At 42.7% G+C, this 13,382-nt stretch overlaps 1 protein-coding gene across 3 annotated transcripts in view; it reads left to right on the top strand.

Moving 5' to 3' along the window:
- The window catches only part of mtmr4 (myotubularin related protein 4), a 43,251-nt gene extending 32,882 nt beyond the window's left edge, over window positions 1-10,369 (top strand). For all 3 annotated transcript variants that reach the window (XM_053332345.1, XM_053332344.1, XM_053332343.1), the window contains 12 exons: window positions 108-221; window positions 358-557; window positions 1,470-1,598; window positions 2,689-2,800; window positions 3,393-3,588; window positions 3,731-3,916; window positions 4,152-4,322; window positions 4,689-4,843; window positions 5,014-6,481; window positions 6,613-6,723; window positions 6,881-6,969; window positions 8,440-10,369. In XM_053332345.1, coding sequence (XP_053188320.1) covers window positions 108-221; window positions 358-557; window positions 1,470-1,598; window positions 2,689-2,800; window positions 3,393-3,588; window positions 3,731-3,916; window positions 4,152-4,322; window positions 4,689-4,843; window positions 5,014-6,481; window positions 6,613-6,723; window positions 6,881-6,969; window positions 8,440-8,617 — 3,109 coding nt within the window. In that variant the 3' untranslated portion in view covers window positions 8,618-10,369. The remainder of the gene's footprint in view (window positions 1-107; window positions 222-357; window positions 558-1,469; window positions 1,599-2,688; window positions 2,801-3,392; window positions 3,589-3,730; window positions 3,917-4,151; window positions 4,323-4,688; window positions 4,844-5,013; window positions 6,482-6,612; window positions 6,724-6,880; window positions 6,970-8,439) is intronic.
- The last annotated feature ends 3,013 nt before the right edge of the window (window positions 10,370-13,382 follow it).

The following is a 13,382-nucleotide window of genomic DNA, read 5'->3' as shown; positions in this document are numbered from 1 at the left end:
TTGTTTTCATTTAAAGACTCCTGGAAAGCCTGCAATGCACTGAATGTATAATAAAATCTGAAACACCGTGTTTATCTATATATGTCTCTTATCCTCCCTGTGGACAGGCTGTGCTCCAGCTACCCACAGAAGCTTCTGGTTCCAATATGGATCACTGACAAGGAGCTGGAGAGTGTAGCTTCCTTCAGATCCTGGAAGAGGATCCCTGTGGTGGTCTACAGGTGGGTTTTACTGACACACTGTATCACATGTTTTGACCATTTTCCCTTTTTTTTGTTATTTAGAATTGTTCACCAACTGCAGATGTTATGATTCATCTCTGTTTGGGTTTACTGACTTTTTAACCTTGGATTCCAGACACCAGAGGAACGGGGTGGTGATCGCCCGCTGCAGCCAGCCAGAGATCAGCTGGTGGGGCTGGAGGAACACTGATGACGAATACCTGGTGACGTCAATCGCCAAGGCCTGTCAGATGGACGCAGGAGCCAAGGGTACCTGCGGTGCTCCAGCCTGCCGACAACGCGGGGAAGCTCCCGACTCCTCCGATAGTGATTTTGGTAAAGCTTTTATTAATATTTTATGTATACAGATTTATCAATACACTCTTAGAGCAGAGTCGCTACTAAGAATGCAAAGAAACTTCAGGCGGTTATTAGTGAAAATGACCTCATGACTCAGGAGGAAGAAGATAATTTCTGTTATTTTTATGTCTAATTTTTCCCTTCTTCCAAAGTGGACTGCCAGGAGATAATGATGCTAATCATAAGTGCCCATTTACAAATATGCCTGCATACATAGGGCCTTCTCAGCAAATGCATTTCCATTTATGGATGATCAAGTAGCATTAAATCATATTTTGCTTCTATTTCCTGAATTGTTTATTTGCTCCCATTTAGCTCTTGCGGTATCCATTAATGTAGAATTACGACTTCCTAGGAAGAACCACAAGAGAAACTTTTACAGAAAAACAACTCTGAATATGTTCTGAACACAGTTTTGCTTTTCTACATTTTCTATTTTTATTTTGGTTGTTTTCGAAGGTGATGACAGTATGTCACAAGACAAGCACATTTGCCTTGAAATGCACATATGACACAAGCGTCAGTCAGTACACAGTTACTGGGAGCACAACAGCAGGCGAGAGAGTGAGTGACAGCATGACACTAAGTGCAGAAAGTAGTTCAGTTTCGGTCTTGGAGTAATTACCTGTCCATCTCTGGTTTCAATGTAAAAACCACATCTCTTGACTTGTGATTGTTACCAATAGCAACACTGCTTGTGTCATCAGGATGAGATATTGATTTTCAGTAGGTTACAAATAAGAGTCAGTCTCAGTTAATCATGTCCCCTCCTCCCCTCTCCTTTCTAACTCCCTTTCTCTTCCTCTCCCCGGAAGTTCGATTTACACAACAGCGTCCACTGATAAAAATGTAAAAATAGTCTCTCTGTCCTCCCACCTCTATCTCCAGACTCATCTCTGACGGGCGGCTCTGGCTGCGATGACAACACTGTGCCACAGAAGCTGCTTATACTGGATGCTCGCTCATACACCGCTGCAGTGGCAAACCGAGCCAAGGGCGGAGGCTGTGAATGTGAAGGTTAGTGTTAGCAAACATTTGAAAAGTCTTACACAAATCAATGCATCTGGTAAGATATTAGAATAAATGAAAATGACATTGTGTTTGTCAACATTTATCACAAACAATATTTTGTGTGTGTGTATTCAGCTCCTATGCTTCTGCTTCTGACTCATGCAGGCAAAGGAAATTGAATGAGGAGTGATTTAAAGCAGAACTCATTAGTTTTCTTTATATTAATAATAAATCATTTGACGAATGTGACTCAGTGGTGCTTCAGCATTTTTTAGTTATTTTTTTGGTTTTGGAGCCCTGTCATTAACCTTATTTCAGTTGCAACAAGCAGCTATACGTCTACACTTCCTGCAACTAGTGCCAACTGTGTCTAACATCTCACTTCTGAAGATCCAATTATTTATCTCAGTGGGCGCTAAAAGTTAGAGTTAATATTGGACACCTCTTTGTCAGGAACACAACTCCAACTAATGCATCTGCTAGATGTTTGCTATGTTTACAAGGTGATAATTAGTCAGATAATATGCTGTGTTTTCAGCTTGTTGCTCTGACCAATACTGATCAAAAATAATAATTTACAGAGCTTTAAAGTTTTCACCGCTATGGAAGTGATGGAGAGAACTGTAGGGCTCCAAAATGAATTTAAGTTTAAGTAATTAGTTTTTTAGCTGTGATAGCTCCATCAGTCTAACTCCCGTCAGTGCTAAAATGTCATTGGACCTGTTTTTTGAGGTCAGCCTGTTCACAGGTTAAAGTTCAACAAAGATGAAGCTGACACTCAAAATATGAAGAAGTGTTATTGTTTTCTGCTCTGTCTAACTGGGCTGTAGACGATGATCTCACTCTGCCTCTTAGGATCCTACTTGATATATTATTCAGTAAATAAAATGGAAATGATTACTGCCACCAGTGATTGTGCACACTGACTTTTACTGATAGTGGTTGTCCACTAAGGAATTTATGTAAAGATGAAAATGCTAAAAACTCTGTTGCATCTAAGAGAATATGAATAAGTGACCACATAATGCTGCTGTATCTTACATTGCTAAAGCCTTTGTTTGTCTCATCTGTTTATGTTGTGTGTTTCTGTGTTTAGAGTACTACCCTAACTGTGAGGTGATGTTCATGGGAATGGCCAACATCCATGCCATAAGGAACAGCTTCCAGGCTCTGAGGACTGTCTGCAGTCAAATCCCGGATCCGGGAAAGTAAGTCGATCCGTTTGACCTTTCTCTCTGTGCGGCTCTGACCTGGTTCGTGCCTCCCCCTCCCTCCCCCAGTTTTAATGGCCTCACCTCGCAGTAAGGCAACACCACACAGAGATGGGAACGCTGCCACAGTCGAGTCTCATTCCCGCCGAGCTGGCCAGCTGTCCGTCTGCACACACCGTGACAGTGGATACGTGTGTTATGAGTTTCCGTTTGTTCCACTGTTTACACGGATGTTTTCAACGGGCCAGCTGTGTGTGTGTTTTACTAGCGTGTTTACATCTGTAGCTGCGTGTCTGTTACATATGCGGCTGTATGTACAGTGCATAGGTTAACCTGTGACGTCACATGTTGTCTTAAGCTTTGTTATTCTGATGGAGGTGTGTAATGATACAGGGAGGCCTGCGTAGATGTAGGTCAGAGACTCAGTCCTCTTCATACTGTCAGCCTCAAGTTAACCTTCAGTTAACCTGAGCTGATGTATGCAATATCACAGCTCCACATCACTTCATCAGTGCAGGACAGGTTCTATATAGTTTTATCTATCTGATCTCTAAAAGTGATCTAACCTGACCCTCTTTTCTGTTTCCAGCTGGCTCTCAGCTCTCGAGAGCACCCGCTGGCTGCAGCACCTGTCCGTCATGCTGAAGGCAGCCACTCTGGTGTGTTCAGCGGTGGAGAGGGAAGGCCGTCCTGTCCTGGTGCACTGTTCGGACGGGTGGGACCGCACACCCCAGATCGTAGCCCTCGCCAAAGTCCTGCTGGACCCCTACTACAGAACATTAGAGGTGAGTGTGTTTGTGGCTGTAGTTGTAGACAGGTCAAAGGGTTGTTTTACACAGATCACATGTGGACACACTGTTACGAACAAGACTTTCTGTGGCGTTATGATATTATTACCTCCAGCGCTGACTACCGTGTGCTCCACAGGGTTTCCAGGTGCTTGTAGAGACTGAGTGGTTGGACTACGGTCATAAATTCGGGGACCGCTGCGGCCACCAGGAGAACGCTGACGACGTGAGCGAGCAGTGTCCTGTCTTCCTGCAGTGGTTGGACTGTGTTCACCAGCTGCTTAAACAGTTCCCCTGCCTGTTTGAGTTCAACGAGGCCTTCCTGGTGAGTGCACTCTCTCACGTTCACGTATCCGTTTCTTAAAAAGTACTTTATCAGTAAATCTCAAAAGTGTGAAAGATTTTGCCAGGCATTACACAAAAGAAGCATAACTAAAGCTAGTCTTTATGTCAGATGGTAATGTTTCACATCAATCAGCTGTCACATTGAACTTGCACAGGGCGTAAAGAATGAGAATAATATCCTTTCCATCGCATATCCCATCTTCTTCTTGTTCCAGGTCAAGTTGGTGCAGCATACGTACTCGTGTCTCTACGGCACGTTCCTGTGTAACAACGCTCGCGAGAGGGAGTCGAGGAACATCTACAAACGCACATGCTCCGTCTGGTCGCTGCTTCGTGCCGGAAACAAGAACTTCCAGAACTTCCTCTACATCCCCAGTCATGATATGGTACAAATCAGTTTGTACAGTATTTTTTATGCTTTTGTGGTCGTGTTTACAAATACAATAACAGCTGGTTGCCTCCTGCTTTCAGGCAGGAGGTTTGATTAATGATTTATGGATAGTATAAATTTAAATGTTAACTTTCATGCCCACACTTTCTCTTTGATCAAATATTTAAAGCGTGAACATGACTTTATAACCTCGAGATTAACTCATTCGACCTCTTATCCTTTTGTGAACTATCTCGATGTAAAGCATAGAAATGATCACAATACATCGTCCACTGCAGTTGTAGAACAGCAAAAATAATAGGCACCATCATTATTGTACATTGACCTTCTGAAAATGTCCTTTTTACTATTTGTCTGCCAGGTGCTGCAGCCAGTCTGCCACACACGGGCATTACAGCTGTGGACAGCTGTCTACCTGCCCACTTCCTCGCCCTGCACCGCTGTGGACGATTCTATGGAGCTCTACCTCCCCCCAAATGTCACAGGAGACGAACTCACCTCCCGTTCTCTGGACAGGTACGTTTGTTTAGTGCAAATCATCATCTGTGCTTACTGTACTTGGCGTATTTACATCGATTCAAAATGCTTCTCTTGTGTTACAGAGAGTCACACTGCCCTCTAGAGCCCTAAGTAGAGAATTGCATCATTGTGGAATAAATCAATCAATATGTATTTCTGATTTCCAGACTTCCCAAGACCCGCTCCATGGACAACCTGCTTTCAGCTATTGAGAACGGAGTGCCCCTGACACGCACATCCAGCGACCCCAATCTCAATAAGCACTGCCAGGAGGGTCGCTCTGCCCTGGAGCCCGCACCAGCCGCAGAAGGACCATCTGTGGACATCTCTGACGAGGTCCCACCTGACACTGGACTGGACAGCAGCGATGGGGAACCTTTACATTCGAGTCCGGCCAAGACTCCAGAAGGTGACCCAGATGCAGAGACATGTGAAGACACACTAGAAGAGCCCTGTCTCACCACTCAGCCCCTGCCCTCTCTACCCCTTCCCCCTGTCCCTCTCAGTAATGACATTGCACTCGCTCACACTCCCTTCCCCACTCCTGTCATCCAACAAGCTTGGCCTCAGATCGCCAAGCCTCCGCTCCCGCCTCCTCCTCCAGAGGCCGAGAGCCCCTGTAGGACTGCTGAGAGCACCACGTCGCCCTCTCATAAATCAGAGCCGTGCTTACCTCTCCCCTGCAACGGCACGCAGCAGGCAGCCGCCGCACCCACCGCACTGCTTAACGGCCACATCGACAGCCAAACGAACGGCCTCCCACAATCTGCAGACCTGCTGGCTATGAAGCAGCTAATGCCTCTGCTTCCAATGGAGGACTCCACAGAGACTCTCACAGGTGAAGGCGAGCTTCCCCCGGCCCTGCCTCCCAAAGAGAGCAAGGGTCTCACCCAGAACAACGTCAGTGATGAGGAGCAGCCTGAACCGCAGCCTCAAGTTCAGTCCCAAAAGGAGAAAGAAGACGTGAGGACAGATATAGTGAAAGGAAGAGAACGCGCATTAGCGGTTGCAGCAGCTACCATAGACTGCACCCAGGTAGCAGCTCGTCACCTGATCTCCCAGAGCCAGCTCTCTGACCTGTCCTTGTTTGGCTCCCACTGGGAGAGCGTTCAGGGTCTGGTCCAGTCTGCCTGTCACTCTGGCGTCAGCAGGGCCTTGCAGAGCAACACGTACCAGAGCCGCCGGCTTGCCAGTAAACTGCTCCGTGCCCAGGGCTTCGCCATCGCCAACGGGTCCCAGTGCTGCCGCAGGGAGGCTCTTTGTTGTCCCAGCAGCCCTCTGCAGGGTGGATGGCTGTCTGCTGCCAGGAGTGCAGGCTACACCGGTCTGAGTGGACCTGCTGTAGCTGCCCTTAACAGCTACTCCCTAGCAGGCCATCAGCTCCTACCAGTGTCGTACTCCTCACCCTCCGCCTCCAGCTCCCCTCCCCCTCCCCAGGCCCCAGCGTACCTCGATGATGACGGGCTGCCGGTGCCCATGGACGCCGTTCAGCAAAGACTGCGGCAGATAGAGGCCGGCTACAAGCAGGAGGTGGAGGTGCTGCGGCAGCAGGTGCGACAGTTGCAGATGAGGCTGGAGAGTAAACAGTACAGCACCCCTCCCTCAGAGCCAGACATCGACTACGAAGATGACATTGTGAGTAGCTTTTTTTCCTCACAATGCCCGACAGCAAAGCCAAGAGCTTTTTATCGGTTTGCTGTGCTTATAAATATGTCTTTTTTTATTATCTTCTCTTACACTTGTCTGTTTTCTCTCTGTGATTTCAGACGTGTCTGCGGGAGTCAGACAACAGTAATGAGGAGGACTCTCTGTCGACACACAGCGAGGACCGTCTGTCTGAGGGCAGCTGGGATCGAGTGGAGCGCAAGGACACAGAGGTCAGCATCCTTCAGAGATACATCATCTGATTTAGCTTCTGTCTCCTCTCCCTCACCCCGCTTTCTCCCCCTCACCCGTATTGTTCGGAGCACCTCTAATTACCAAACACTCTTTTCATAAAGATGTCTGTCTCTGTGTCTCTGTGTGTGTGTGTAGGTCACAAGGTGGGTGCCGGATCACATGGCCTCCCATTGTTTCAACTGTGACTGTGAGTTCTGGATAGCCAAGAGACGTCACCACTGCAGGTGGGGCTTCACCGTGCTTCCCTTACATTAATGAACACAAAGAAAACATCACACTTCACAACAAATGACAAAAACCACTTGGGTGCACTGTTGGACACTTCCTGAATCAGTACTCTTTTATCAGCTTTCTCCACTTTCACTGATTTCACTAGGTTTTAAATGTTGTGTGTTTTGTTTTAAAGAGGAAAAAAACATCCTCACTTAACCAACATCATCCTCATTAGTTAATAAGAAAGTGCCACTCTTAATATTCTCTGTGATTGCTAGCTTGTCAGTTTACATTCACAGCTCATAATATTAGTATCAGGCAAACAGAAGAGTTATTTACTTGTGAAATATACCTTGTACACTTCATTGTTTCCTGTTGTGTTGTGGCTCAAGCTCATTGGCTGGCTACTTTGTGGTTTAAGGGTCCCAACATTGGTCCATAAAGGAACACACATACCCCTAGTTTATAATGTTTTTCACTATCAACCACAAATATTCTAGAATTTCATTATTTATGAATAAACTTTTTATAAATGAAAGACTTTATTAAAGTAGAAAATTAAAGATTAAATTAGAGATTAAAGTCATCACAAATTACCACTGCCTTAAATGATGACTTAGATTTCCTTTTTCATGATCAAAAAGAAAAAAGAGGGGAAAAAATGTATTCAACAAAAAATATTTTAGAATATGTCAATAAATAATGTAAATAATCAAATCCTGTCAATGATTAGACATGAGAGTGATATCATCTAACTCTCAGTGGGCTACTCCTATACACCTTTTAGTTCCCTAATATCTTATATTCATATTCTATGACAACTAAATCAAGATGAGCTTTAAAATTTTCCCAATTTTTGTTGATTATTCAAAATAATCAAGTACTCTGTTGTGTAGCAGCCTGCAGTTCAAAGACACCACTCTGCTTTGTAATTTCCAGGCAGTAAATCAAGCTTTTTAGACCCATTCGGCATCAAAGGCCCTTGCTTAGCTATTTATATTCTCTACTCAAAAACTGAGACACGTGTCCTAAATTGGAAAGAAATTCATATCCACAGACAGGACATCACTGTACTGTATGTGAGATGGACAAAATGTACAATACAAATCCACAAAGAAGATGTTCAATAAGTGATAGAGTCATCAGCTGAGTTCCTCATGTGTCATCAGGGAAGTATAAAGGTACAACATGCTCTACAACTAATCAATCATTGTTATGATTTACTGAAAGGCATCAAATCTGTACTTATGATTGAAGATAACAGAGTTTACCAGGAATATTTATCATCTTACTGTTTAAAGCCTGTTAACACACAGTAAATGAAAAACATCTATTTTTGGGTATATTTGGTATACGCTCACTGAAGTCTTAGTTTCTTTGGACCATATTCAGGAATCATCAGATCCAGATATATTCCCTGTTCCTTTCTTTTATTAATCAAATACCTCACTGTAACTCTGTGTCTGTTTCTCCACCTTCAGGAACTGTGGCAATGTGTTCTGTAAAGACTGTTGTCATCTGAAGCTGCCCATCCCAGACCAGCAGCTTTACGACCCGGTGTTGGTCTGCAACACCTGCCACGACCTGCTCCTGGAGGCCCGCACCCGCGACATCCGCAGCCAGCAGCTCAAGAAGGCCATCGCCACAGCCTCCAGCTGAGAGAAGCGTCCTCTAGCGTGGCCCGCCTCGGCTCTGTCCCGGTCGTTTTGGACTGATGAGCTGAGCGCCCCGTCGTCACCCCCAACCTGTTGTGGGTTTTTGGCTGTGGGAGTGGGGGAGGGAGGGAGGGTGAAGGACGAGGAGGAATTGTTGCTGTTTGGGAGGCTCGGTTTGGAAGCGGAGATGCACTGTGAGGCTGTCTTGAGCGGGGGGGAGAAGAGGAGAAGGGGGGAGAGTCTGCAAGGTGGGAGACTGGAGATGGAGACGTGGCAGCAAGCGAGGGGGGGGTTTCCCTATAGAAACACACCCCTTCTGTTCAAAGACATTTTCAAGCCTGGAGCGCCACGGCGACCCGCCGCCTCCATACGGCTCTCCTCTAGTGGCGTCCTGTCCGAGACACATCTCAAAACCTGTCCGCCCCCAGCAGAGTCACACACACCTTTTAGTACCAAACACCTGCACCCTCCATATAGACACTGTCTCGCACTTCAGAGGACAATCGCTCACCCTTCCACGTGTCGGGAGACTCCAAAGCCTTTACCTGTACTACTGGAGGCTTTCAACTTTAAAAGAAAAGAATTGCTGCTACAGTATTTAAAAGTCTAATTTTGTATTCTTATTTTGTGCACTACTAGCTGTTGTGTATTTGAGGGAATTTGAGACCAAACTTGAGCAAAAGGGAGAAAATCTGCTGTTTACTTTGCCATCGCATCTATTTTTTCTTGGAGCCTGAATGTAATATGTAATGGGTAACTGGATTGAGTTTATGTTAATGTGCATTCGGTGGGTCGTATATGTGTTCATTGCTGCAATGTGTTTTCAGAGTTATGTATATGCACAGTCAATGTGGTTCTGTCTTTTATCAATGCTTTCTCTCCAGTATAACAACATTTTTGAGGGACGTACGGACAGATCGACGCAGGGCTGTGCTGTCGTACGTTTTTAACAGAACGTGCGGCTCGGGATGTTAAGAGAAGGAGAACCGCTGAATGACGGAAGACGGCAGGCTTCTGTAAAAGTCTTCTTATGATTGGAGAAAAAAAAGCGAACGTACTGTGGGTGTTTTCCGTGAAGTGACGAGGGAAGTTTTTTTTCTACTGAGATGTTTGTGAATGAATGGATTAATGTCCACGTAAAGCTTGACGTCCATCTGACTGATGACTCCTCCTCAGATTGTTAACCGGCAGTAACGACTGCTCGGGGGAAAGACTGAACAAAGTGCTCGGAGTTTCTTCTTCTGTTTTAGGGGGGATTTCGGCCACAGTCCCCTTTAAAAAAAAATAAATAAAATGTGTTTGTGTCTACTGGTTGTTCCTTGACAATAGTGCCATATTTTGTTTGTTCTTTTGTCTATTTTTAAAGCCTTTTTTTCTCTCTAATGGATGGCAGCAGGTTTCTAATTGGCCACCTCTCTGTATGTTTTAATGGTACAGATAGTTAGAGGCTTAATAACACTGAGACGACTAAAGATTAACAGATGGTTCAGTTTGATAATGAGGCTAACCAGTTCAACGGATGATTGGATGTCACTGAATTAGTTAACCTGTGTGGTTATCCATGTCTAATAATTGGGATTTTTATTCACACGGTGTTCATGAAGTCAAAATCTCTAAGAGGAACTCAGAAATGTAACATACATAGTGATCTGATCTGTAGTGGTGGCTAAAAATCTGTCACTTAATGAATAATTGTTGTAAAGAAATGCACTGTAAAAGTTAAATCCCATGGGTTAAAATAAAAGATTATATCATGCCTCGGTTTCACAGCTTGCTCATTTGTTTGTAGTTCTGGTTTTGAAGGGTTTTAGATTTATTTGGTCTCTCCATGACTACCAACATCTTTTTGCTAGGGAAGCAGGTAATTATAGAGTTGAACAATCTGAATACTTTAATCTGAGACACAGTGAGTGTTGAAATCAGCTGGTACTTCATTAAGAGGCTCGAACTCACTGTTAACTTACTGGTAGATGATACAAAGTGAAGTAGAGGAGAGGAAAAAATGTAAAACTGTCATAAATCAAGAAAAACCCTGATAAATGTTAAAGGAAGTAAAGAAGTAAAAGTAAAAGAAGTTCAGGTTAAAGTTTACAACCAAAATGTGCCTCTTTCCTCTTTCCACTGGTCAGCAGGAAAGGTGATGAATGTTACTACAGACCCCAGAAAATGCACGTGTGGTGAGATGGGACAGATTATAAAAATGTGGTTTCACTCACTTCGACCTTTGATAGTTGCAGGTACTCTGCTGTTGATTTTGTGCTCAGAAACTTTTTGGCAGTTCCTGAAACTCAAAGGTGGAAACACTGTTTACATGAACTCAATCACTGCAGTTAAATACAACTCTAACATGCTTTTTCGCTCATACTCCTACTCAAGGTATGATAAAATAGAATGCATTGATACACAGCAAATTAAACAAGCTGAATGTGTATAACATCATTAAAATGAGCTCCAACACTATTCAAATATTACTTTTACTATTAATGCATTAGTAACAATAATCCTATGATGTCTAATAATATAACTGATGGAGAATATCCTGCATTATAAGTGTACTTCTTTTACTTTAAGTACACTTTGCTAATAATAATAAATAAAGTCATGGATTAAGACTTGTTCTCATTTTTACAATGTAGTATTGATACATTAATTTAAATTTTGCCTTTAGACATGTATTAAGAATCTGCTTGATATATTATATAATTTTTTGCTATTAAAAAAAAGGAAAATATAAAATCTATGCATATTTTTCATTTCAAAGGTTCTGGACTTCTGGATGGAAGATGTCTTCTACTTCGCTGTGAAGTCCAATCTTAACGTGCACTGGAGACGTTTAAATACATACACTGAGATTTAAGGTGAGCAAACAAACTGAAATGATGGAAAAACCACCATGGTTTTTCTTCCATTTGTCCACCAGATGGCGCTTTTCCATCAAGAGACACAGAGTAGCACATCTGTCTGAAGACAAGCACTTTCACTTACCATCAAGAGTTTATAGCATGATCTCACTCTTCCTTTTTCTTTGGTACAAGATGGTTAAAGTTACTAAACAGCCACTTCCTTCCCTGTGAACAGTGTTGAAAGTCATGATTGTTATGCATCACATAAAACACACAAACTCACCCAGTCTTTTACACTTGCACATTACTGGTCAAAGCCTACAAGGAGAGCAACGTAAGCTGATTCAAGTTTTTTTTAGGAAAAACTGCCAATGTCCCCTCACTGTACTCGCTCAGCATGATCAATAATTTAGGCTGGGGGTATTCTAGGTTTCTGCTCAGTGGATGAAAATGAAGGTGACAGCTCAAACTTTTCTGCAGAAAAGCTGGGAGAGAGATTTTTGAGATTTTTTTGCAAAGCTTTGCACTGACTGGACAGGTTTTGTGGACACGGTGAACTAGGTCGGAAAATAAACCTTTTTAAAGATTTCACTTGTTATCCTCTTTTAGATGTTAGGCTCTCAGGTGAACGTGTGTGTGTATGTGTTTGATCAGTTCAATCTCCCTGAGTGAAACTCTGTGCTGCCAAACTATTTTAGATCCTAAATTAGAATTAGAATATTTACATATGATTAACCCTTACATATGATTAGAATCTGACCCATTTTGACATTTGACAGAGGCAAAAACCCCATGAACACCTTTTTATGAGCCTGAAATGTTGTGACTTCTCCTAAACTGACCAAAAATTGAAATAGTTCAACTTTTTAAAAACATTTTGCATTTTGCAAAACATTTTTGTAGTGGGCTACAATGTGTTCAAACCCTCTGCTAAACTACTAATTTCACTGGATAATAAAAAATAAATTACAATAAGACAGATTTCTACAGAGAGGACTCTAAGATAGTTAATGAACCCTGAGGGAAAGACAATAATAATGACAGAACTATCCAAAGTACATTCAACCTGTTCAAATAAAACCATTTCAACCTGTAGCATAATTGTTTGTCCCATCTGTAACAGACAGGCAAATAATTAAAATTGAAAAAAAAAAAAAAATTAGGGGAAAAAAACAACAATAATTATTTATTTATTTATTTATTTATTTTTAGGGGTGCTGAGATAAACGTATCTCTATTTTTATTAAAAGAAATTTAAATATTACCTTTCAATATAATGTCTTCACATTTATTCAAATCATTAAGTTCTCCTGTAAATAAATATTATGTAACATGTAAGATGACACACTGTGACTGTGAATGCTTTTTCTCTATAAATTAATAGTGTAAAACCTAAAGAAGCACGTGTTAATTATACTGATAAGGTATTTATGAATTAAACATGTTGTGGTTGATAAGTTTGGTATATGAACTATGTCTTATGTTTGAATATTTAATTCAGTTTAAACATCATGTAGCTTCAATATAAAGCTGGATCAAGCTGATGTATAATCTATATGTTTGGTATTGAAAGAGTGAAATAAGATGATGATTAAAATGCTTTAAACGTGCGGGAATAGGGTGAAGTTAAAGTACAGGGGGAGAATATATTTCCTCTCTTTCATCTGAGGGCCACCTTGAGTCACCTGTGGAGAAACCGGCTGTCCGCATTGATGATTAACTCCATCTGATTTCGTCCAGTGTCACATTTACCTCTGAAATCATCAGGAAGTGTTTGCCTATCAACACCCAGACATGATTGCATTAGATGTGGCTTCCGCTGATCAAGAGCCCCATTGATACTCAGCGGAGTGCTTTATTAGAGGCGATGCTAGAAGGGGGAGGGGCCACACTCTTTCTTTCCTGGCGGGTATGGTGATAGATAAG

This window comes from Scomber japonicus, chromosome 13 (assembly GCF_027409825.1).
Source record: "Scomber japonicus isolate fScoJap1 chromosome 13, fScoJap1.pri, whole genome shotgun sequence".
Classification (NCBI taxonomy): domain Eukaryota; kingdom Metazoa; phylum Chordata; class Actinopteri; order Scombriformes; family Scombridae; genus Scomber; species Scomber japonicus.
This window is presented reverse-complemented; position numbering and strand designations above follow the sequence as displayed.